General features: G+C 41.5%; 1 protein-coding gene across 1 annotated transcript in view; it reads left to right on the plus strand.

Annotated features, from left to right (window-relative positions):
* The first annotated feature begins 8524 nt into the window (after positions 1–8524).
* Positions 8525–26023, plus strand: part of zgc:101566 (Transmembrane protein 263-B-like) — a 47992-nt gene continuing 30493 nt past the window's right edge. The window contains exons 1-2 of the mRNA XM_014147801.2: positions 8525–8731; positions 9468–9579. Coding sequence (XP_014003276.1) covers positions 8726–8731; positions 9468–9579 — 118 coding nt within the window. The 5' untranslated portion in view covers positions 8525–8725. The remainder of the gene's footprint in view (positions 8732–9467; positions 9580–26023) is intronic.

A 26023-nucleotide genomic window follows, 5' to 3' on the forward strand; every position in this document is an offset into this window, starting at 1 on the left:
GGAGCAAGCGTGACAGTACCCCCTGGTCTATGGGCGCCACCTGGCATCCCACCTGGGCAAGCCTGGTGGGCCGGCTGAGACATGGGAGTCGTGTGAGCTGGCTGACTCGTGAGTACCCGACGATTCCGCTGACGCGTGAGTACCCGACGATTCCGCTGAGGCGTGGGAGCCCACGTGCCGGCTGAGTAAACAAATATAATCGCAGAATTCGTGTTATGTTTTCTATTTATTGCAGCCATTGAATAGAAAGAAACGTAACAAATGATTTTGTATTCAAATTTCGGCATTGTTTAAATTTGAGCGATATCATTCACACCAGGTTAAGTTTTAAGTTTAAAGTTCTATTAGTCGTATGTACGGAATACGCATGGTATACACCTTCCAACGAAATGCGTACTTGCAGGTTCCTTCTCGACAATGTAACAGCAATAAGAAGTAATAAAAGATAAGAATACGAACGTGAAGTAAATGGCTCAGTAGAATAGAATAAACTTTTTAGCATAAGTATAACACAGGAAGGCACAATTTATAGTCCAATATTTAAACGTGCTTGGGGAAGGGGGGATTGGAGAGGGAAGTGTTTATATTGTGTAGTATTTAGCAATCATAATAAGAATTTGGTAACAGCAGTTTTCTGGTGTGTGTGTGTGTGTGTGTGTGTGTGTGTGTGTGTGTGTGTGTGTGTGTGTTGTGTGTGTCATGAATGTATATGTATGCGTGTGTGGATGTCTGCGTGGGTGTGTGCGTGAGTGAGCGCATGTGTGCTAAGGTGCGTAAAATCAGCAGAGGGGTGAGGACACACCTGTCAGGTATTCCAGAATCCAGTTGCAGAGGGTGGTGTCCAGACCCAGGGCTCTGAGCTTGGTGTCAAGCTTTAGAGGGAACAATAGTGTTGAATGTTGAACTGTAGTCAATGAACAGCATTCTCACATACTGTAGGTGTTCCTCTTGTCCAGATCTGTTACGGCCGTATGAATAGTGAAGGAAATGGCATCTTCTGTGGATCTGTTGGCGCAGTAGGCAAATTGGAGTGGGTCCAGTGTGCCTGGTGTGCTGGCCTTGATGTGGGCCATGACCAGTCTCACGCCCAGCAGCTGGTGGGACATCAGCCTCAGCGAGCGAAAGGACCTCGTTGTCCGGAGCAGTCTGACTCTTCCTGGATGGCTCGGTATTGTCTGCCTCGGAGCAAGCATAGAATGTGTTAAACTCGTCTGGGAGGGAGGCTTCAGTGGGCACCACACAGCTGGATTTACCTTTGTAGTCCGTGATAGTCTGTAGTCCTTGCCACATGCGTCGCAAGTCGGATTTGTCTAACATCAATTCAAGTATGAGTCTGTATTGTCTTTTTGGGTTCCTAATGGATTTGCGTAGCTCGTACACACTTAAAGTTCATACACACTTAATATGTTGTGAAATCTGTTATGAATGTATTGCAATGTTTTACAGCAGCTAATGGGGATCCATAATAAATACAAATACCTATGTCCGGATTGTTGTTGTGGGTACAACATTCATCCTAATGAAGGCTGTTACTGACGATGTACAGTGCCTTCGGAAAGTATTCAGACCCCTTGACTTTTGTTACGTTACAGCTTTATTCTAAAATGGATTAAATACATGTTTTTTTCTCAGTAATCTACACGCAATACCCCATAATGACAAAGCGAAAACAGGTTTTTAGAAATGTTTGCAAATGTATAAAAATAAAAACAGAAATACCTTATTTACATAAGTATTCAGACCCTTTGCTATGATACCCAAAATTGACCTCAGGTGCATCCTGTTTCCATTGATCATCCTTGAGATGTTTCTACAACTTGATTGGAGTCCACCTGTGGTAAATTCAATCGATTGGACATGATTTGGAAAGGCACACACCTGTCTATATAAGGTCCCACAGTTGACAGTGCATGTCAGAGTAAAAACCAAGCCATGATGTCGAAGGAATTGTCCGTAGATCTGAGGAAGGGTACCAAACAAATTCTGCAGCATTGAAGGTCCCCAAGAACACAGTTGCTTCCATCATTCTTAAATGGAAGAAGTTTAGAACCACCAAGGCTCTTCCTAGAGCTGGCCACCCGGCCAAACTGAGCAACCGATGGTCACTCTGACAGAGCTCTAGAGTTCCTCTGTGGAGATCAGGGAACCTTCCAGAAGGACAACCATCTCTGCAGCACTCCACCAATCAGGCCTTTATGGTAGCATGCCCAGATGGAAGTCACTCCTCAGTAAAAGGCACATGACAGCCCGCTTGGAGTTTGCCAAAAGGCAACTAAAGACTCTCAGACCACGAGAAACAAGAAGTACTGAATAAAGGGTCTGAATACTAATGTAAATGTGATATTTCATTTTTTTTTTTTTTTTATACATTTGCAAATATTTCTAAAAAACAGTTTTTGGTTCGTAATTATGGGTTTTTGTGTGTAGATTGATGAGGATTAAAAAAAATCAATTTGATCAATTTTAGAATAAGGCTGTAACTTAACAAAATTTGGAAAAAGTCAAGGGGTCTGAATACTTTCCTAATGCACTGTATATTCCTTAAGGTTAATGGATGAGTCCTGGGTGGATGAATCTTTGAACATAATTATTCCAATCAAGAGACCTGAAAGTATAGAGAAGGGTCTGAGAGATGAGGGGCCAGATAGATGAGGTATGTAGCTGGACCCTTCTCTGCTGCTCTGTATTTGGTTATTCCTACTTATGGATAATTTCAGTTCATTGGAATAGAAACACTATGTTTATGCAAATTCTGTGTTTGTTTTTACAAACATGAGAAGTATTGGTCATTCAAATGTATAGTGTGCAACAATGTTACATTTAAAGTGTGATAGCACGAGCCTATATTGAATTTACCTTGATATGGTTTATGCCAGCTGACGGTAGCTCATTTAGGGATGTCCAGGCCTACCTTATTCTTCGTTCGTGATCAAGTGGGAAGTGTAATTTACCAGTTGTGAAGTCGTAAATACCAGTTTGATACATTCACATGCTTTGGACTTGTTGAGAAACGCTGATTGGCTAATGGCCAACAATCTTCGTAAACCAAACTAGAAGTACCGCTATCATGCTTGTAAACAAATTATAGTGTTCAAAAACAAGGCCAGTAGGCATTTGCCTTTTGTGCGCCAGCGGAGTATTGGTATTTTGGCCAAGTAGGCCTAAGCTACGTTCGCTTTTCAAGTCAAGTATTTCATTTTTTGCCATTTCTATATTACATTTCAAGTTTCAACTTTATTTGTCCCAGAGGGCAATTGGTTTTGGAGCAGGTGAGACATAAAAACATATAAAATCCACATGGATCACAATGATAGACAATGACAACAACACAATAATACTGAATACAATCACCCAGTTCATCAGTCATGGGCTGACAGCCATCAATATAGATGTAAACAATACTAAAAATCAACATTAGCATTTACAGCAGCACAAAAAACAATAGTAGGCCTACAAAGTACGTGCTCTTTGCACATCCTAAAATCATCCCATCAACATTGTCATCAAGAATATGCTGACCCCAAAAAATATCACACGCATGTCATCATCATCATCAACATCATCATGATCATCCCCTGGTCATTAGGACAGACTAGCCAACTTCCTCATCTTCACTGTATTCTCCAGGAACAGGTTTGGGTGCCCTGGTAGGGAGTCGGCACAGTCAGACATGATGGATTTGGCCTTCCTCACCACTTGTTTGGATCCAGTGTTCTATATCACCTGCACTGTAAATAAATACCACGTATTTTGCACCTGATCAGCTAAACAGTCTGCCGGGCCCCTCATTCTATTCCTTTCCCTTTTCTAGTCACCAAAATGATATACAGTGGTTCCTCCTTTAAAAGTTGTGAGCTTACACCGCAGGACTTAAAGTACCCAGCGTCACGACTTCATTGATACAGACCACCACAAGGGGGAGTTAGAGCACTCATTATGCATTTGGGTCCCAAGGTTTTTATATGACCAATCATATCGAGTGGTTCCAATGACGAATTTGACGCGAGCCACCCGTCCCTGGTGACTTTCTTCAGCAAAGATGGCTGACAAAACAGTACGGGGGAAGCAAATGTAAGTAATTATAACGTCATAACGAGTCAAGCAAAAAATGTACAATTGAGAGGAATATGTTAGTTAATGTAGAGACAAACGATTGTGCATATTTTTTGTCATAAAGTTAATTTATGAAAATCGCTATTTAGCAAGTTAGCTGAGTAGCTAACATTAGCCAGCAAGCTAGCTGGTGTAATGACATGAGTATGACATTGTAATTCGTGTTGTTTAATGTTTTAGGGACTCCTGAGAAAACCAGCAAACCAGGCTGTCGTCTTGGAAAACAGTGGATGTAAAGAATCTAGCTAGCTAAAGCATTTACTGCACATTGAATGTACAATTGTGTAAGCTTGCCTTGCCGTGCAATGCAGCTGAAGTAACATAGCTAGCTAACTATTTACTTGCTTGCCTTGCAATGCAGCTGAAGTAACATAGCTAGCTAACTATTTACTTGCTTATTGTGTAGTGGAGGATAAAAATAACTGTATGCCTATGGATATGTAGCTAGCTACAGTATGTAGCCGATCTGTGTATGGACCCTAAAACGTTTGGTATGAATATTAGTTCAGAACCTATCTATGAACCTCAGCTATCATAGTTGTTGTATCAACTTCAAGTCTGAATGGCATTAAGGAAGCCTATGGATTGAGTAGAATATAATACATTTATTGTGCCAAGAATGCAAGTCCTATATACATGTACTGTAGTTATTACCACGCATGAGATCCCCACATTGTAGCCTGTACATTGAATATATTCACTCTTCCTTGGCGAATAAAGATATGGTTCAGGTATGAATCTCTGTGAGACATACTTTTTCAGTCATATCCAATACCAGGTGTATCAAACTCCATTCTTTGAATCATGCTGTTTCTGCATGTATGTATTACAATTATACACTTCAACAGTGTTTACCACTCCTGCTCCTGGGACATCAATGATTACACATTGTAACTATGCAATAGACTAGAAACATGATTTAAGTAAAGGCTGATTTGTAATTCTTATTTGGACTATTTTCTACATTGTAGAATAATAGTGAAGACATCAACGCTATGAAATAACACATGGAATCAGTTAAGAACACATTTTTATTTACAAATGATTATCATCCTGTCCGCACGACACAGGGAGTCTTTAGCTAAATAGCCCAGTACTGTACTGCCAACCGTCACGTTGTGCACGCCATATTTTACGTTCCATCCTAACAGAAACCCAGAGGGTTTTTCATTTGTATGGAATAGAAACACCATAATATTAATCAAATGAATTAAGCAAGTACCAGTCAAAAGTTTAGACACACCTACTCATTCCAGGATTTTTCTTTATTTGTACTATTTTCTACATTGTAGAATAATAGTGAAGACATCACAACTATGAAATAACACATATGGAATCAGTTAAGGACAAATTCTTATTTACAAGGACAGCCTACTCATTCATCCCGGTCGGGGAATTGAACTACAGTCTCCCGCATGCCCTCCCCATCTCTGGCAATGCCAATATGGAAGACTATCAAATGTTTCTCAAAGATGCCCTCTGGTGGTCAAACTAGCACTAACTTGCAGTAACAGAAAAAATGGCTGACAATTAAATGACGTGCCACAGAATGCTGCGGCAGCCCACAAGGTGTGCCGCAGTATGACACAACTTTTAAAGGAGGAACCACTGTATATATATATTTTTAAATTGAACCTTTATTTAACTAGGCAAGTCACTTAAGAACAAATTCTTATTTACAATGACGGCCTACACCAGCCAAATCCAGATGACGCTGGGCCAATTGTGCACCACCCTATGGGACTCCCAATCACAGCCAGTTGTGATATAGCCTGGAATCGAACCAGGGTGTCTGTAGTGATGCCTAAAGCACTGAGATGCAGTGCATTAGACCGCTGTGCCACTCAGGAGCCCTACATTGTGAGGTGACTTGGATATATGGACGAGTACAAACCTCAGAAAGTCAATCAAAGAGGCAAAAGGCATGACAGGGATAAAGTGGAGTCATAATTCAACGGCACAGACATGAGATGCATGTTGCAGGGACTTCATACAATCACAGATCATAAAGGGAAAACCGGCTGCGTCGTGAACACCAACAAGTTTCTTTGCAGCAATTTGACCATGAAGGCCTGATTCACGCAGTCTACTCTGAACTGTTGATGTTGAGATGTGTCTGTTACTTGAACTCTGTGAAACAATTATTTGAGCTGTAATCTGAGGCTGGTAACTCTAATGAACTTATCCTGTGCAGCAGAGGTAACTCTGGGTCTTTCTATCTGTGGCGGTCCTCATGAGAGCCAGTTTCATCATAGTGCTTGATGAAGTTATTGACTTTCCGGTTTGTCTTAACCCTCCTGTTGTGTTCGTTTCATGTTAATTAATTCTGTGTTCCCGGTTCAAAATGACCACCCCATTACAGCTGATTATAAATCCATAATAATACATATATTATCACCTAATGTTGTGTTAGATCTTTTTAAAAACTTTTTTATTGTGAACATTACAAGTTTTGAACTTCTATTTGATATTTATGGCCTGTAGGACTCATTGACCTGAGCTAATAATGTATGAATTATTTTGACTATAACAAATACTCAGATGAAACATATTGTGCTATTTATCACAGACTACTTTGTGTCAAAGTTTAACAAGGACATTTGCTTTGAAACCATTTCAAATTTTAAAATAGTGGCAGAATTTTATGTCATCAACCCGGGATATGGCGTATCTCGTTGGGCCTGGGTCATCCTGATAACATTTTCAGCCGACAGCCGACCTCTCCTCTCAGGTGGGGATGAAGACCAGGATAAATTCACATTCTTTGACTGGAATGTAACAACAACCTCAGCAGGGCCCTCTTCCTCATCACCGGATTGTTCCACATCGGTTGTCTCTTGGTCTGGATCATATTCTGTGTTGTCTTCAACTTCTGACACTTCCTCGTCTAATGCATCTTCACTGTCAGTTTCCTGGCCTCTCTCCTCCTCACCAGTGTCATGATCAAAGATATGATCAAGAGCCTCACATGCAGTACAGTATATCGTTTGGTCATTGTGCTGCCACAGAATGAATTGTGAGCAAGGCCTCAAAAAGCTTTATATACCAGAGCTGCGAGAAAAGTTCTATATATTATTGTTGCGATTGTTTGCAAGAATGCCAACAGGTGTGGTTCCCGTGGGGGAAAGATTCTACTGGGGATAGGTTCCCGTGGGGGTTGCCATGGAAGCCAAGAAGGGGGGTGAGGTGTGTGTGCTCAAGCACACATGCATGTGGTGGTCTGGGAGAGGAAGTGTGTCCATCTGATGAATGGGCATGTGCCAAATAGGGCTATCTTCTGTATACCACCCCTACCTTGTCACCACACAACTGATTGACTCAAATGCATTAAGAAGGAAAGAAATTCCACAAATTGACTTTTAACAAGACACACCTGTTAATTGAAATGCATTCCAGGTGACTACCTCATGAAGCTAATTGTGAGAATGCCAAGAGTGTGCAAAGCTGTCATCAAGGCGAAGGATGGCTACTTTGAAGAATCGCAAATATAAAATATATTTTGATTTGTTTAACACTTTTTTGGTTACTACATGATTTCATATGTGTTATTTCATAGTTAAAATGTCTTCTACAATGTAGAAAATAGTCAAAATAAAGAAAACCCTTGAATGAGTAGGTGTTTTCAAACTTTTGACTGCTTCTGTACATTAACACACACATATATGCCCATACTCGCAACATATGCACACACTCACACCCACACCCACACAGCCAATGCTGCTGTCCCATGTATATAGAAACATTCACACTGGACACTTCCTGTTTCTTTAATTCTGATTTTCACACTGTGTGTTTATATCCGAAGACGTGGATGTCGATTATGGCAGCCCCCCGCAACTCTCTGATTCAGAGGGGTTGGGTTAAATGCGGAAGACACATTTCAGTTAAATGCATTCAGTTGTACAACTGACTAGGTATCCCCTTTTTCCTTTATGCTGATTTCTCAACATAGCTTTTTATATATCTTCTACTGTACATTGCATGTTTGATACACTGTTTATACAAACTGTGTATTTATATACTGGATTCTTGACATAGCTCATTCTAATATATATACTACTGTATATATAATTCTTAGTATATATTTTCAGTGTATGTATGCATATACTGTATTTGTACTACTGATACACAGTTACTTGGGATTGTTAATTGGATTCGTTCTAACATTTCTTGATTTCGTGTTTGTAGTTTTGGATTATTTGTGTACTTGTTTGACATTTTACTGCACTGTTAGAAGGTAGTAAGATAAGCATTTCTCCGTTATAACATTTGCTAAAGTGTGTACGCGACAAGTAAACTTTGATTTGATTTAATAATGGACCGTTACGCAGCTCGTGGAATTATTTGACTCGATGCTATCCCCTTGCGACTGAAAATCATCATTACAAGTTAAAGATGAAGAATTCAGTAAACATCCCAAACGTCACTTCCGGTTATTATTTTGACAGCAAAACACTGCAACATTTTGCAATACTAATCTCTGGTCCCCATTATATGGGTATTTTAACACCTTTTGTGTTTTTTGCTTCACATTTATTAGCTCAATTTACTTGTGTGGTGGAATTGGCAATATTCGGAAAAAGATCAGTCTTCTGGTTCTAGCTAGCAGAAGATGAAGGTGAGTAGGGGTGATTTTGTTTTTGTTGAAATCGTAAGCTAACGTTAATGGTTTTGAAATGTACGTATTGTGTGGGAATCTGTGCTGTTCGCATTAAAGATCAATAAAACATTGTTTTTATTGCAATTGTATTGCAGACGTATCACATAATTGTACGAATGTTGGCGTCATACACAGAAGAAAATGCACATCGTGTAGCTACGACATCACTAGAGTCCCTCCCCCTGCATAGCCTACTACAGTAGCTAGTAGTGATGCTCTTTCAGTGAAAAACAAGAACCTGTTTGCTACGTATGTAGTGACTTCACTGCTTCAGAACATGTTGCTGGTTACTTTGTGTTCATGTTGGTTACAGAAACATGATACTCAGTAGCCACTTTGACATGATGCTGTCACAGTATTCCAGCTGCCTCTATTGTCTGGCCAATGATGTGTGTCAGTGTAATAGGATTATTTTTTGCCTAGAGCCACCTCATCATTCTTTATTCTATTATTTTATATTGTTTTATATTCTTATATCAAACATTACGTCTTCATATTAAGCTTTTTTTTTTAGCTTTCTTATACTACATTTATTTATTTCATAGACATACTGCATACTATTGTTTATGTTGTATGAATTATGGCCTCATCTGAACTGGTAAATACATTGATATGATATATAACAGTCCAATATAATATTCTGTATTCAGTTAGGCCTATGTGGATGCAATTCTCACACTGTCTTGTCCTGTAGGTCCCTAGCGATGAAAATGAGGTGGTGGAGGAAGGCAGTAGCAGTTCAACACCAGTAGACAACTCCAACAACGAGGAAATTCCACCTTATCTACGCGAAGAACCTCCTGAAGGTAGTATCATGGTCTTCTTGTTCATATCCAAGTTTAAGTTTAAGTTTACTATTGAAATATCGAAAAAGATTATTGTGTGTTTTTGTCTTGGTGAACATTGGAAACATGGCATATTATTTATATTCAATCTCTGACACTGATGTTTTATAGAGATATAGCTTAGATATAACCTGATTCAGCTTACCAACTAGCTAATTATTAGAATCCGGTGCGCTAGATTAGGGTTGGAGGACAGTAGCTTTCCAGGAACAGAGTTGGAGAGCCCTGGCTTACATGAATGAATGTCCAATCTTGAACGGTTGTAACAACAGTTTGTATTTTCTCAGAGAGGGCGTCCATCAGTCGTTTGGAAAGAGTCAAGTCATCAGCTCTGTCATTCAGCTGGTGGTCATGGGTATTAATCTGATCATACACTATCTGATGATGTAGTGTGGCCTAGTGGCCTGTAGAGTGGCATATTGGCCAACAGAAAGTTTTGAACATCATTTATTGTTAGAACATAAAACAGTAGGTGGCAGTGAAACCATATCCTAAAGATCTAGGCTCTATCTGTGATGTGTGGTGCTTATACAGGCTACACGTGTAAGGTTATTAGTCATTACTTCACATTTCAAATTTACCCCCTAATTCAACCAATTTTTCTGCACTAGAACCATGTGTTCCTAAGCGCACAGTATGAGGTATTTGAACCAAGGTCTGCTGTTAAGATGAAGACATGCATCTTTCTTTCACACTGATGCCTTCCACAGTCTCGTCCCGACACATTGCATCAATCATATCTAGCCTAATTGTGCCTGTTAATATTCAACTTCAATGGAAAGAAATGTGGTCCTTATTCACCTCATTGAGGTGAAAAGTGTATTGGTCCTAGTGCAAAAAAGCTTGTATCTGTTAGTACATTTTATGAAACATAAAATGGATTATGAATATTAACTCTGCCTTCATCTTGTTTTTGAGAAAAGTATTATGCCTGTCTTTAATTTATGGACACTACACAACACCTAGATTATGTTAATTTTCTCCCTGGAAAAGAAAACAACACTATTTTGGCCAAGGACTGTAAATAACTGCAATCTGACTCACCAAAGCATTTACAACGGCATATTTGGAACAATATGTTGCTGTAATTTACAGAGGCATTGCCAGAATGGGAGACTATTATACACTGCATTCGGAAAATATTCAGACCGCTTGACTTTCCACATTTTGTTACGTTACAGCCTTATTCTAAAATTGATTAAATAAAATACAAATTATTCATAAATCTACACACAATACCCTATAATGACAAGCAAAAAAATTTTTTGTTGCAAATGTATTAAAAATAAAAACAGAAATACCTTATTTACAGAAGTATTCAGACCCTTTGCTATGAGACTCGAAATTGAGCTCAGGTGCATCCTGTTTCCATTGATCATCCTTGAGATCCAACTTGATTGGAGTCCACCTGTGGTAAATTCAATTGGTTGGACATGATTTGGAAAGGCACACACCTGTCTATATAAGGTCCCACAGTTAACAGTCCATGTCAGAGCAAAAACCAAGCCATGAGAACAAAGGAATTGTCCTTAGTGCTCTGAGACAGGATTGTTTCGAGGCACAGATCTGAGGAAGGGTACCAAAAAATGTCTGCAGCATTAAAGGTTCCCAAGAACACTATGGCCTCCATCATTCTTGAGTGGAAAAAGTTTGGAACCACCAAGACTCTTCCTAGAGCTGGCTACCCGGCTAAACTGAGCAATCATGGGAGAAGGGCAATGGTTAGGGAGGTTACCAAGAACCCAATGGTCACTCTGATAAACCTCCAGAGTTCCTCTGTAGAGATGGGAGAACCTTCCAGAAGGACAATCATCTCTGCAGCACTCCAGCAATCAGGCCTTTATGGTAGAGTGGACAGACGGAAGCCACTCCTCAGTAAAAGGCACATGACAGCCCGCTTGGAGTTTGCCAAAAGGCACCAAAAGACTCAGAGCATGAGAAACAAGATTCTCTGGTCTGATGAAACCAAGCTTGAACTCTTGGGCCTGAATGCCAAGCGTCATGTCTGGAGGAAACCTTGCACCATCCCTACGGTGAAGCATGGTGTTGGCAGCATCATGCTGTGGGGATGTTTTTCAGAGGCAGGGACTGGGATACTAGTTAGGATCGAGACAAAGATGAACGGAGCAAAGTACAGAGAGATCCTTGATGAAAACCTGCTCCAGAGCGCTCAGGACCTCAGACTGGGGAGAAGGTTTACCTTCCAACAGGACAATGACCCTAAGCACACAGCCAACATAACGCAGGAGTGGCTTTGGGACAAGTCTCTGAAGGTCCTTGAGGGGCCCAGCCAGAGCCTGGACCTGAACCCGATCAAACATCTCTGGAGAGACCTGAAAATAGCTGTGCGGTGATGCTCGCCATCCAACCTGACAGAGCTTTAGATGATTTGCAGAGAAGAATGGGAGAATCTCCAGAAATACAGGTGTGCCAAGCTTGTAGCATCATACCCAAGAAGACTTGAGGCTGTAATCGCTGCCAAAGGTGCTTCAACAAAGTACTGAGTAAAGGGTCTGAATACTTATTATGTAAATGTGATATTTCCAGTTTAGTTTTTTTGTAGACTTGCAAACATTTCTAAAAACCTGTTTTTGCTTTGTCGTTCTGGGGTATTGTGTTTAGATTGAAGAGGGGAAGGAACATATTTAATACATTTTAGAATAAGGCTGTAACGTAACAAAATTATGGAAAAGTCAAGGGGTCTGAATACTTTCCGAATGCACTGTATATCATTTGGCTGTATGTATTTTTAGATATAGGCCTATTGTAAATGTGTATTTTATTGTTGCGTCACCTGAGTACTTTCCGAATGCATTGTATATGGTGATCAGTCGGTATTAGGGCATAATTAAGTAATAAGACCCAAGGGGGTGTGGTATATGGCCAATATACCACAGCTAAGGACTGTTTTTATGCACACGACACAACGTGGAGTTGTTGGGTGTCTTATTGCTATTATAAACTGGTTACAAACGTAATTAGAACAGTAAAAATTTATATTTTGTCATACCCATGGTATACGATCTGATATACAGTATCACGGCTTTCAGCCAATCACAATTCAGGGCTCGAACCACCCAGTTTATAATATTGCTTTTGGCTTTAATCCTATGTTGAAAGTAGTGCGTTGCATGCCAGTTGTTATGAGCTCGTTATGGGTATTTTAATTGCAAGTTCCTGTACATGCCTGGTACGTTAACTAGGCTACTTTATATCCCTATAGTTACCTTGTGAATAGCCTATGTGAATATTAAGTGTTTCTACATCCTATTAATTTCAGTGCTTCACAATCTCCCAGCAAGGAGTCATGTATCGCTCATCGTTCAGTCTACAAGAGTTGAAATGAATATTTCTTTCAAGGTCTTTTCTGCTGTAATTTCAGAAAAAGCCTGTGAGGTAAATGTAAGTCTTTCTTGGGAGGAGAGGGACTTAATGTGATTTTCTACTTTACCAGTTTTCCATTCTACCCTGCTGCAGTTGAGAGCTAGTCTAAGACCCGGTACAAATCTGTATTCTCTGGACCCAAACAAACAGGATTAAAAGAGAAAATGCCCAACAGGATATGCTGTGCCATGATAAAACACAATCAGAAGCAGTCAGTGTAAACAGAGTAGGCCTACCCTAAGAACTCATCTGTGGAATGGGGCGGCAGGTAGCCTAGCGGTTAAGAGCATTGGGCCAGCAACCAAAAAGTCACTCGTTCGAATCCCTGACCATGCAAGGTGAACAAATCTACTGTTCTGCCCATGAACAAGGCAGTTAAACCCCAACAACAACTGCTCCCCGGGCGCCAATGACGTGGATGTTGATTAAGGCAGCCCTCCTCACCTCCCTGATTCAAAGGGGTTGGGTTAAATGCGGAAGACACATTTTGGTTGAATGCATTCAGTTGTGCAACTGACTAGGTATAGTGATATCAATGATATCGTTTCAGTCATAGAAAGGCCTAGACTATACATTAGGCTTGATTATTTACAGTGGTTTCCATTATAATGCATACCAGATTGAATAGGCCTTGTTTTTATATATATATATATATATTATTATTATTATTATTATTATTATTATTTTTTTTATGCAATTTTGAACAGTAACCATGACAGGCATGAAATGAATCTTATTGGCCAATTATATAGTTCACTGCAGCTCAAGGACTCCATCCTACAGATATTGTGGAATGTGAAGTTAGGAGATGTCCATGTACGTTTGATGTTCTTCTACAGTATGAGTACAATACCCTTTGAAAATCAATTATTTACAAAGCAACTTGAGTCAGTCCTTCTCATGATTGATAGTCACGTACTGTATCGCCAGTAGAAACCACCACAACACAACCTGCACATCAGAAAAGCCAAAATCACAGTGCTTGTTTGTTCCTTGTCATAACTTCTCACCAAAGTTGCTCCTGAAGGGTATCGGCTAGAATTCCATCTGTTACGAGTTATTAATAGGACCAAATGAAGTTTTATTGACTTTTTGTCCCTGTTTCTCCTGTCCTGTTTGCTGGTGCAGTCTAGGCTGCTCCATCATGCTGACAGATCCAGTACACATCAGGGGAGGACGGTGATGTGCTGTGTAACTGTGATGGATGAACTGTCACACAGCTGAGCTCTCAGCGACACTGTGTGCGTGTGTGTGTGTGTGTGTGTGTGTGTGTGTGTGTGTGTGGTGTACTACTCCCCCAAAGTCCTATCCCAACAGCCTGTCCACCTGTGTCTCTGCTCCGCTTCTGATTAGTAGAACACCTCCAAGCTCCAGCCTTCTGTATGACTCACTCCCAGGCATCACAGGTTCACAGGCTTGATCTTATCCCAGTAATACTGTGGCAGTGGCATAGGCAATATTCATAGACACACTCACGTGGCTCTGAAAGGTTACAGCGTGACAATCGGGTTGCTTTAAATAAGGGTTTGATGCTTGCTGTGATTATCATCAGTATTTATTTGAAATTATAGAGCCGTTAACATTTTCATAATAATATAATCAAGCAGAAGTTGATCACTTTGTCTTGTAATGGAGGGGCTATGGGTTATGTTGTTGTTGTTGCTCATACTTTACAGCCTTCATGCTGCTTGCATTTTACATTTTAGTCATTTAGCAGACGCTCTTATCCAGAGCGACTTACACTAGTGAATGCATACATTTCATACATTTTTTCTTCGTACTGGTCCCCCGCGGGAATCGAACCCACAACCCTGGCGTTGCAAACACCATGCTCTACCAACTGAGCGACTGTGAGTGTATCCATATCCAACACTGAAGTGTGTGTGTGTGCGCGCGTATCCATCTCTAACACAGGAGGAGTCGGGGGGAAGACTAAACCTTTCTGTGTTTAATGAGCAGGAAACACACACACACACAACTCAAAGCAAACATAGTGCTCACAGATAGATTATTTCTAGTTCCTAAGGCTATACTCCATAGATCTGTTATTGTCAAATCCTGTGATTGTGTGAAAGTTCTGCGTGGATGCCATCTGGAACTGTCTCCATCCACAATGTGTCTGTATCCAAAATGGCACCCATATTCCCTACACTGGACTGTATATAGCCATAGGGTTCTTGTCAAATGTAGTGCACGACATAGGGGATAGGGTGCCATTTCAGACTCAGCCCGTGTCTTCCTGCTTCCAGGAAAACCTCACTTCCAATTTGTGTCACCTCTATGTGTTGTCAGCTCATTGGAAATGGTTATCTGGCCATAAAATGCACTGTCATTCTGAAGTGCCATACTGTTGGGTGAGGAGAAAGCTCCTCAGTCCATCACTCACTATCGACATCTCTCGTCTGACTGCTAGTTGGTTTACCGACTGGCCTGAGTAGTGTTGCACTGTAGACCTGTACCACGGTAATATCACGTTGCCAAAATGTCATGATACTTATGATACCAACATTTTGGAGTACCGTAGTACTGTTTCAAATGATACTACCGACTTTTTCAGCCCTACTGATCTTTTATTTATTATTTATTATTATTATTATTTATTAAGTCCGTTTTGTTTATAAATTCAGTTGAATTTTGTGTAGGTCCAATAATATCCACAGCTGTAATCAGCCAGCTGCATCGCCTACCAGCCCTCAAAGCTAATTTATGCGTGATCCGAAAATCTGGTTGTATGCTCCATATTTTTCATATTTTTCTTTATTTAACTAGGCAAGTCAGTTAAGAGCAAATTCTTATTTACAATGACGGCCTACCCCGGCCAAACCCGGACGACGCTGGGCCAATTGTGCACCGCCCTATGGGACTCCCAATCACATCCGGATGTGATACAGCCTGGATTCGAACCAGGGACTGTAGTGACGCCTCTTGCACTGAGATGCAGTGCCTTAGACCGCTGCACCACTCGGGAGCCCAAACTCGGGAGGGTGTGACGCAATTGCCGAGCCTCTGGTGGCATGCAGAGACAAAATTGAGCTCTGTACCTCATTGCTGTGCGCCTCCCAAATATTGTAACAATGCAGAGTGCTCCGTATGGCTCCCCATTGACATGATAGGTTGACGGTGGGGTGGGGGGGGGGGGGGCAGCTCTGCGCTGCTCCGTGAAGCGCAATAAGTATGAATGCCCAACTTCTGCAGAGGCCATATCACTGGCCGTGCAGCATGCCGTCCACCAAGTACTAAGTCATGTTTTGCAGAGGGGTCAAATACTTATTTCCCTCATTAAAATGCAAATCAATTTATTACATTTTTGTCATGCGTTTTTCTGGATATTTTTGTTGTTATTCTGTCTCTCACTGTTCAAATAAACCTACCATTAAAATGATAGACTGATCCTTTCTTTATCAGTGGGCAAACGTACAAAATCAGCAGGGGATCAAATACTTTTTTCCCCCACTGTATATACACATACTTGAAATCATTGGCCACTTTAATAAATGGAACGCTAGTCACTTTAATAATGTCACTTTAATAATGCTTACATAATGTTTACGTATCGCATTACTCGTGTCATATGTACAGTTGAAGTCGGAAGTTTACATACACCTTAGCCAAATACATTTTCAACTCAGTTTTTCACAACTGTTGTTGCACCAATGTGTACCGAACCATAAACATCAATGCCTTTCTTAAAATCAATACACAAGTATATATTTTTAAACCTGCATATTTACCTGCTAACATGAATTTCTTTTAACTAGGGAAATTGTGTCACTTATCTTGCGTTCTGTGCAACAGAGTCAGGGTAAATGCAGCAGTTTGGGCTGCCTGGCTCGTTGTGAACTGTGTGAAGACTATTTCTTCCTAACACAGACAGACAATTTCGCCAAATGGGGGATGATTTATCAAAAGCGCATTTGCGAAAAAAGCACAATCGATGCACCAATGTACCTAACCATAAACATCAATGCCTTAATTAAAATCAATACACAGAAGTATATTTTTTTAAACCTGCATATTTAGTTAAAAGAAATTCATGTTAGCAGGCAATATTAAACTAGGGAAATTTTGTCACTTCTCTTGCGTTCATTGCAAGCAGAGTCAGGGTATATGCAACAGTTGGGGCTGCCTGGCCCGTTGCGAACTAATTTGCCAGAACTTTACGTAATCATGACATAACATTGAAGGTTGTGCAATGTAATTTAGACTTATGGATGCCACCCATTAGATAAAATACGGAACAGTTCCGTATTTCACTGAAAGAATAAATGTTTTGTTTTCGAAATGATAGTTTCCGGATTTGACCATATTAATGACCTAAGGCTCGTATTTCTGTGTGTTATTATAATTAAGTCTATGATTTGATAGAGAAGTCTGACTGAGCGGTGGTAGGCAGCAACAGGCTCGTAAGCATTCATTCAAACAGCACTTTACTGCGTTTGCCAGCAGCTCTTCACAATGCGTAAAAGCATTGTGCTGTTTATGACTTCAAGCCTATCAACTCCCGAGATTAGGCTTGCAATACTAAAGTACCTAATAGAACATCCAATAGTCAAAGGTATATGAAATACAAATGGTATAGAGAGAAATAGTCCTATAATAACTACAACCTAAAACTTCTTACCTGTGAATATTGAAGACTCATGTTAAAAGGAACCACCAGCTTTCATATGTTCTCATGTTCTGAGCAAGGAACTTAAACGTTAGCTTTTTTACATGGCACATATTGCACTTTTACTTTCTTCTCCAACACTGTTTTTGCATTATTTAAACCAAATTGAACATGTTTCATTATTTATTTGAGACTAAATTCATTTTATTAATGTATTTTAAGTTAAAATAAAAGTGTTCATTGTTCATTCAGTATTGTTGTAATTGTCATTATTACAAATATATATATAAAAATCGGCCGATTAATTGGCATCAAATGTTTTTTGGTCCTCCAATAATCGGTATCGTATCGGCATTGAAAAATCATAATCGGGCGACCTCTATTCAATATATCCACATAATTTTCCTCCTCATGATGCCATCTATTTTGTGAAGTGCACCAGTCCCTCCTACAGCAAAGCACCCCCACAACATGATGCTGCCACCCCCGTGCTTCACGGTTGGGATGGTGTTCTTCAGCTTGCAAGCCTCCACCTTTTTCCTCCAAACATAACGGTGGTCAATATGGCCAAACAGTTCTATTTTTATTTCATCAGACCAGTGGACATTTCTCCAAAAAGTACGATCTTTTGTCCCCATGTGCAGTTGCAAACCGTAGTCTGGCTTTTTTATGGCGGTTTTGGAGCAGTGGCTTCTTCCTTGCTGAGCGGCCTTTCAGGTTATGTCGATATAGGACTCGTTTTACTGTGGGTATAGATACTTTTGTACCTGTTTCCTCCAGCATCTTCACAAGGTCCTGTGCTGTTGTTCTGGGATTGATTTGCACTTTTCGCACCAAAGTACGTTCATCTCTAGGAGACAGAACGCGTCTCCTTCCTGAGCGGTATGACGGCTGCGTGGTCTCATGGTGTTTTTACTTGCATACTATTGTTTGTACAGATGAGCGTGGTACCTTCAGTTTGGAAATTGCTCCCAAGGATGAACCAGACTGGCTGATTTCTTTTGATTTTCCCATGATGTCAAGAAGAGAGGCACTGAGTTTGAAGGTAGGCCTTGAAATACATCCACAGGTACACCTCCAATTGACTCAAATTATGTCAATTAGCCTATCAGAAGCTTCTAAAGCCATGGCATATTTTTTCTGAATTTTTCAAGCTGTTTAAAGGCACAGTCAACTTAGTGTATGTCAACTTCTGACCCACTGGAATTGTGATAAAGTGAATTATAAGTGAAATAATCTGTCTGTAAACAATTATTAGAAAAATGACTTGTGTCATGCCTAACCGACTTAACAAGGAATTTGTGGAATGGTTGTAAAACGAGTTTTAATGACTCCAACCTAAGTGTATGTAAACTTCCAACTTCAACTGTATGTACTGTATTCCATACTATTCTAATGTATGTCAAGGCTCAGGAGAAGACCCAGATGCATACAGTTTCAAAGTAACAAAAGTTTATTCCAAAAATGGGGGCAGGCAAACGACAGGTCAAGGGCAGGCAGAGGTCAATAGTCCAGAGCAACGTCCGAAGGGTACAGAATGGCAGGCAGGCAGGCTCAGGGTTAGGGCAGGCAAAGGTCAGTAATCCAGGGCCGTATAACAAGGTACAGAATGACAGGCAGGGTCAGGGCAGGCAGAATGGTCAAAAACCAGGAAAGATAGAAAACAGGAACTAGAGACAGACAGGAGCACGGGAAAAAACGCTGATAGGCTTGACGAAACAAAATGAACTGGCAACAGACAAACAGAGAACACAGGTATAAGTACACTGGGGATAATGGGGAAGATGGGCGACACCTGGAGGGGGTGGAGATAAGCACAGAGACAGATGAAACAGATCAGGGTGTGACACTGTATCTTAGTCTATGCCGCTCTGACATTGCTCGTCCATATATTTATTCTTAATTCCATTTCTTACTTAGATTTGTTTGTATTGGGTATATGTTGTGAAATTGTTAGATATTACATGTTAGATATTTCTGGACTGTCGGAACTAGAAGCACAAGCATTTAGCTACACCCGCAATAACATCTGCTAAACGCATGTATGTAACCAATACATTTGATTTACCTAGCTAACAACCTGGCAACTTGACAGTAGGTTTAGTCAAATTTGATTCGCACAGGAAGAAAGGAAAAGGGTCTGCTACTCATGAAATGTGCTTCAAAGGTAGGATTCATATAGGCCTAACTATATCAAAAATCGATCTCTTTCTGGTGCTCCTTACATTGTGTTTGGTGCCAAACGTTTTTAAAGTTGGGAGCAGTGTGTGTGTTTGTGGGAGATTAGAGAGTGGTGTGTGTTTATGGGAGAGAAGGAGACCAAGAGAGTTTGAGAAAGGGAAGGAGCGTATGTGTGCTCCTTACATTCTATTTGGTGCCTAAAGTTGGGAGCAGTGTGTGTGTGTGTGTGTGTGTGTGTGTGTGTGTGTGTGTGTGTGTGTGTGTGTGTGTGTAAGAGAGTGAAGGAGACCGAGAGAGTCAGCATTCTGTTTGGACATCTGCCCTACATTATAACAATATCACTCATCTCCCCCATTCAAGTATGGAACACACCATTGGCATACAAGAGTGGCTTACATTAACATTTGTGAATACAGTATTACAGCCAGGTCACCCGTGATACAAGTCAGTATTCGACGTCCATCCGTGTCTGAGGCCGTCGGGAGATGACAGGGAAGCAGTGATCGCTGTAAGTAGGTTTGGTTTTGCTCCGGTGTTGTGGACAGGGATGGTGAAAGTGCGTAAGCATCTGCCTCGGATTCCAAAGGTTGCAAGTTTGAATCCAGTGATAGAAAGTTGATTTTGAGATTTATGTTGTAAGCCTATCCCAAACCTTAACCCTTACCTTAACCATTCTGAGTTAATGCCTAAACACTTTGAAATTTGACATTTGCAACAACTTCGCCATTTTTTGAACGTTTGAAACATGGATCAACGTCTAATTCTGACATGAGACTGCGAGAGCTAGTTGAGTATTATCCCAGGGAAGGAACAAATAGAACACAACTGCATTATGGTTTATCATCCAGAAATACCCCCCCCCCCATGATGTGCCAAATAAATGATGTCCAGTTCAGGGCTCCACTTATGCATTTGGTTTGCTAACTTGCTAGATGGTAAGATCAAGCTTCTTTTTTTTTACAGCAGAGAAAATCAATCCCCTCCCTGGATCAAGATCCCTGTTGCCTAAATAGTTTTGTGCATCAAAATAAATAGCGCCTTTTGTGTGCACTTCCAGTAATACCATATATCCCGGTATGACGGTATGAATATCTGGATACCCCTCAACCCTTATTTGTATCCCATTTGACTGCAAAGAGGTATTTCCTTAATGGTTTTTCATATCTCTGTATTGCTGTTAACTCATTCCTCCCCTGGGATTCTTGTCAGATGCTACATGCTTTTAGGAGCAAGTGAGACATTTTAACAAAATGATGAAAACAACATTTGCTTTCTCTTGGAGAGAGGATGGAAATGTCTACTTGGCAAATATGAACAATTTCGATTAAAGGCCCAGTGCAGTCAAAATTCTGTTTTCCCTGTGTTTTATCATATTGTGCAACATCTGATGAAACTAACACTATAAAAGTGTGAAAACATTTGATCAGTGTTATTTCCTGATAGTTGTTGGTTAAAAATACAATCTAAACAGGACCTTCTAATCATCAAGTTTGCATGGGCGGTAGTTTCGGCTTTCCATGGTGACATCACCATGCGGCAAATTGGTTAATAGACCAATAAGAAAGAGTTCCAAACCTCTCTGCCAAACAGCTTGTTTCAGTTTTCCCCTCCCCACTCAGATCACTCCTAGACAGTCCTAGCAAAATTATTGCCTGAGAAATAGTTTTTTTGCCCCAAAAAAGGCAATGTCTCCCCATTTTAATGGAAACAGTACTTAATTGTTACAGAGAAATGATTTGATATTAATATAAAAACTACTGCATTGGGCCTTTAAGAAAAGCAAGCTGTTTGTGTTGAAGTTTGTGTTGTGGATGTTCACATCTAATTATATTCCACACTGTGTTATTCTCTTATCAGCTCCTTTTTGTCATAAGGCATACATTCAGAATGTGGTGGGGCTGACAGGTTGTGAGAATAACTCTCCTTCCTCACTGCTGCTGTGTTCAAGTGACTGGCAGACTGTCTGTAGCACACTTTCTGCAGGAACAATGAAATTCAGCAAGGCGCCAGCCTGCCATCTGTACAGGCAAATTATGACACTTCATGACTTTATTGGCCCATCTCTCTTTCTCTCTCTCTTTGTCTTTTTCATCCTCGTTCCCTTTCTCGTTTTTTCTCTGTCACTCTCCCTCCTCTCTCTCTTCTGTCTCTTTCTCTCTACCCCTATCTCTCCCTGACACTTATAGTATATAGCCTACCTTTTGTGGTGTAAGGAATCAGGGAGCGCACGATAAAGAATCAAGTCCGAAAGAGAAGGGGTTAATCTAGCCACATTTAGAGGTAATATTTCCCTCTGTTTCTGCTCTACCACCATGTTTGGTAATGCTACAAGCAGCTGTGAGTCTCCTATGTGTTGGGTGGAGAAATAGCCTAAACTGTCAAGTACCCACAATGGTGGGACAGGAGGACAGAGGCCAGTGTAACTTAGCCTGTGTTGTTATGTGGAGGTGGAGGTCAGCAGAGAGAAATGAGGAGTGTGCTTTTAGCCAAGCTCCTCTGTCTAGTCCTAAACTGGCTCAGCTACTCACATTTCTAGTGTAAGTCACATTTCTAGTCTGCCCCAGGTGCCTGGATATCAAATAAATACATATGTGGTTTCAGAGGAAAATGTTTGGCCCTCTTTGGTTTTCAGGACCACAAGGGGATGCAAGCCGTCAGAGATGGTACAAACATTACCACCAACCAACCGGTTAGAAGTTATGGCCAGATCACAAGGACAACCTTTGTAGGCGAGATAGCCTTGGCTGAGATGAGAGCAGAGTACTGCTTTCACTTTGGTCCTCTTTTTGCTTCCAGGGACACAAGGGATTGGTCAGGGAGACATGCTACAAACATGATAATCTACCAGCCTGTCTAAACCCCTTCACTTTTCAACACTGCCTGTATCTTCTGTTCTGCCATATGGCTGTATTACAAGTAGATACAGTAGGTTAGAGAACCTTGGCTCAGATGAGAGCATGGCTTACAATGTAAGCTTCCATATCTCCAAGCCAACACCACATGCCTTTGTGATAGTGATCATAGACAAGAAACCAAATATTGTACATGGAAATGGAAAAGAAACGTCGTCTTAATATGTCGACTAGTTAATATTTTTGCATTTGTTGAAAACATTTCATTGGGCTTCATTTTCAGTCAACTAGACTAGATGTCGATCGGTAGTACTTTACTTTTTTATATATTACATTTTTGGGGGCATTTTAGTCATTTAGCAGACACTTTTATCCTCTGATTTAGGGGTTAAGTGCCTTGCTCACGGGCACATCGACAGATTGTTCACCTAGTTGACTCTGGGATTCAAACCAGCGACCTTTTAGTTACTGGCCCAATGCTCTTAACCACTAGGCTACCTGACGCCTTTTTCTTGCTCTTATAAAATGAGCCCATTTAACGAGCTACACAACATGACTAAACGTATGTGGACACCTGCTCGTTGAACATCTCATTTCAAAATCAAGTCGGTGTTCTAATTCATTCCAAAGGTGTTCGATAGGGTTGAGGTCAGGGCTCTGTGCAGGCCAGTCAAGTTCTTCCACACCGATCTCGACAAACCATTTCTCTATGGACCTCGCTTTGTGAACAGGGCATTGTCATGCTGAAACAGGAAAGGGCCTTCCCCGAACTGCTGCCACAAAGTTGGAAGCACAGAATTGTCTATAATGTCATTGTATGCTGTGGTGTTAAGGTTTCCCTTCACTGGAACTAAGGGGACCTAGCCCAAACCATGAAAAACAGCCTCAGACCATTATTCCTCCTCTACCAAACTTTACATTTGGCACTATGCATTGGGGCAGATGGCATTCGCCAAACCCAAATGTGTCTGTCGGACTGCCAGATGGTGAAGCGTGATTCATCACATCATTCATCACAGAGAACTAGTTTCCTCTGCTCCAGAGTCTAGTAGTTGCGAACTTTACACCACTCCAGCTGACGCTTGGCATTGTGCATGGTAAACTTAGGCTGGTGTGCGGCTGCTCTGCCATGAAAACAAATTTCATGAAGCTCCCGACGAACAGTTCTTGTGCTGACTTTGCTTCCAGAGGCGGTTTGGAACTCGGTAGTGAGTGTTGCAACCGAGGACAGACAATTTTTTTGGCGGTACACACTTCAGCACTCTGGGGTCCCGTTCTGTGAGCTTGTGTGGCCTACCACTTCGGGGCTGAGCCGTTGTTGCTCCTAGACGTTTCACTTCACAATAACAGCACTTACAGTTGACTGGGGAAGCTCTAGCAGGGCAGAAATGTATAAAAACTGACTTTTTGGAAAGGTGGCAACCTATAACGATGCCACGTTGAAAGTCATTGAGCTCCTCAGTAAGGCCATTCTACTGCCAGTGTTTGTCTATGGAGATTGCATGGCTGTGTGCTCAATTTGAAACACCTGTCAGCAACAGGTGTGGCTGAAATAGCTGAATCCACTAATTTAAAGGGTTGTCCACCAGTGGAGGCTGCCGAAGGGAGGACGTCTCATAATAATGGCCGGAATGGAGTGAATGGAATGGTATCAAACACGTTTTTGTTTTGTTTTCATGTGTTTGATACCATTCCATTTACTCCATTCCAGCCATTACACTCCCATTCCAGCCATTGCACTCCCATTCCAGCCATTATTATGAGCTGTCCTCCTCTCATTAGCCTCCACTGGTGTCCACATACTTTTATATACACTGCTCAAAAAAAATAAAGGGAACACTTAAACAACACAATGTAACTCCAAGTCAATCACACTTCTGTGAAATCAAACTGTCCACTTAGGAAGCAACACTGATTGACAATACATTTCACATGCTGTTGTGCAAATGGAATAGACAACAGGTGGAAATTATAGGCAATCAGCAAGACACCCCCAATAAAGGAGTGGTTCTGCAGGTGGTGACCACAGACCACTTCTCAGTTCCTATGCTTCCTGGCTGATGTTTTGGTCACTTTTGAATGCTGGCGGTGCTTTCACTCTAGTGGTAGCATGAGACGGAGTCTACAACCCACACAAGTGGCTCAGGTAGTGCGGCTCATCCAGGATGGCACATCAATGCGAGCTGTGGCAAGAAGGTTTGCTGTGTCTGTCAGCGTAGTGTCCAGAGCATGGAGGCGCTACCAGGAGACAGGCCAGTACATCAGGAGACGTGGAGGAGGCCGTAGGAGGGCAACAACCCAGCAGCAGGACCGCTACCTCCACCTTTGTGCAAGGAGGAGCAGGAGGAGCACTGCCAGAGCCCTGCAAAATGACCTCCAGCAGGCCACAAATGTGCATGTGTCTGCTCAAACGGTCAGAAACAGACTCCATGAGGGTGGTATGAGGGCCCGACGTCCACAGGTGGGGGTTGTGCTTACAGCCCAACACCGTGCAGGACGTTTGGCATTTGCCAGAGAACACCAAGATTGGCAAATTCGCCACTGGCGCCCTCCAGACTCTGTCACACTGAGCACATGTGACAGAGTCTGGAGACGCCGTGGAGAACGTTCTGCTGCCTGCAACATCCTCCAGCATGACCGGTTTGGCGGTGGGTCAGTCATGGTGTGGGGTGGCATTTCTTTGGGGGGCCGCACAGCCCTCGAAGTGCTCGCCAAAGGTAGCCTGACTGCCATTAGGTACCGAGATGAGATCCTCAGACCCCTTGTGAGACCATATGCTGGTGCGGTTGGCCCTGGGTTCCTCCTAATGCAAGACAATGCTAGACCTCGTGGCTGGAGTGTGTCGGCAGTTCCTGCAAGAGGAAGGCATTGATGCTATGGACTGGCCCGCCCGTTCCCCAGACCTGAATCCAATTGAGCACATCTGGGACATCATGTCTCGCTCCATCCACCAACGCCACGTTGCATCACAGACTGTCCAGGAGTTGGCGGATGCTTTAGTCCAGGTCTGGAAGGAGATCCCTCAGGAGACCATCCGCCACCTCATCAGGAGCATGCCCAGGCATTGTAGGGAGGTCATACAGGCACGTGGAGGCCACACACACTACTGAGCCTCATTTTGACTTGTTTTAAGGACATTACATCAAAGTTGGATCAGCCTGTATTGTGGTTTTCCACTTGAATTTTGAGTGTGACTCCAAATCCAGACCTCCATGGGTTGATAAATTGGATTTCCATTGATTCTTTTTGTGTGATTTTGTTGTCAGCACATTCAACTATGTAAAGAAAAAAGTATTTAATAAGATTATTTCATTCATTCAGATCTAGGATGTGTTATTTTAGTGTTCCCTTTATTTTTTTAGAGCAGTGTATATAGTGT

The sequence above is a fragment of the Salmo salar genome, chromosome ssa16, assembly GCF_905237065.1.
Source record: "Salmo salar chromosome ssa16, Ssal_v3.1, whole genome shotgun sequence".
Taxonomy (NCBI): Eukaryota; Metazoa; Chordata; class Actinopteri; order Salmoniformes; family Salmonidae; genus Salmo; species Salmo salar.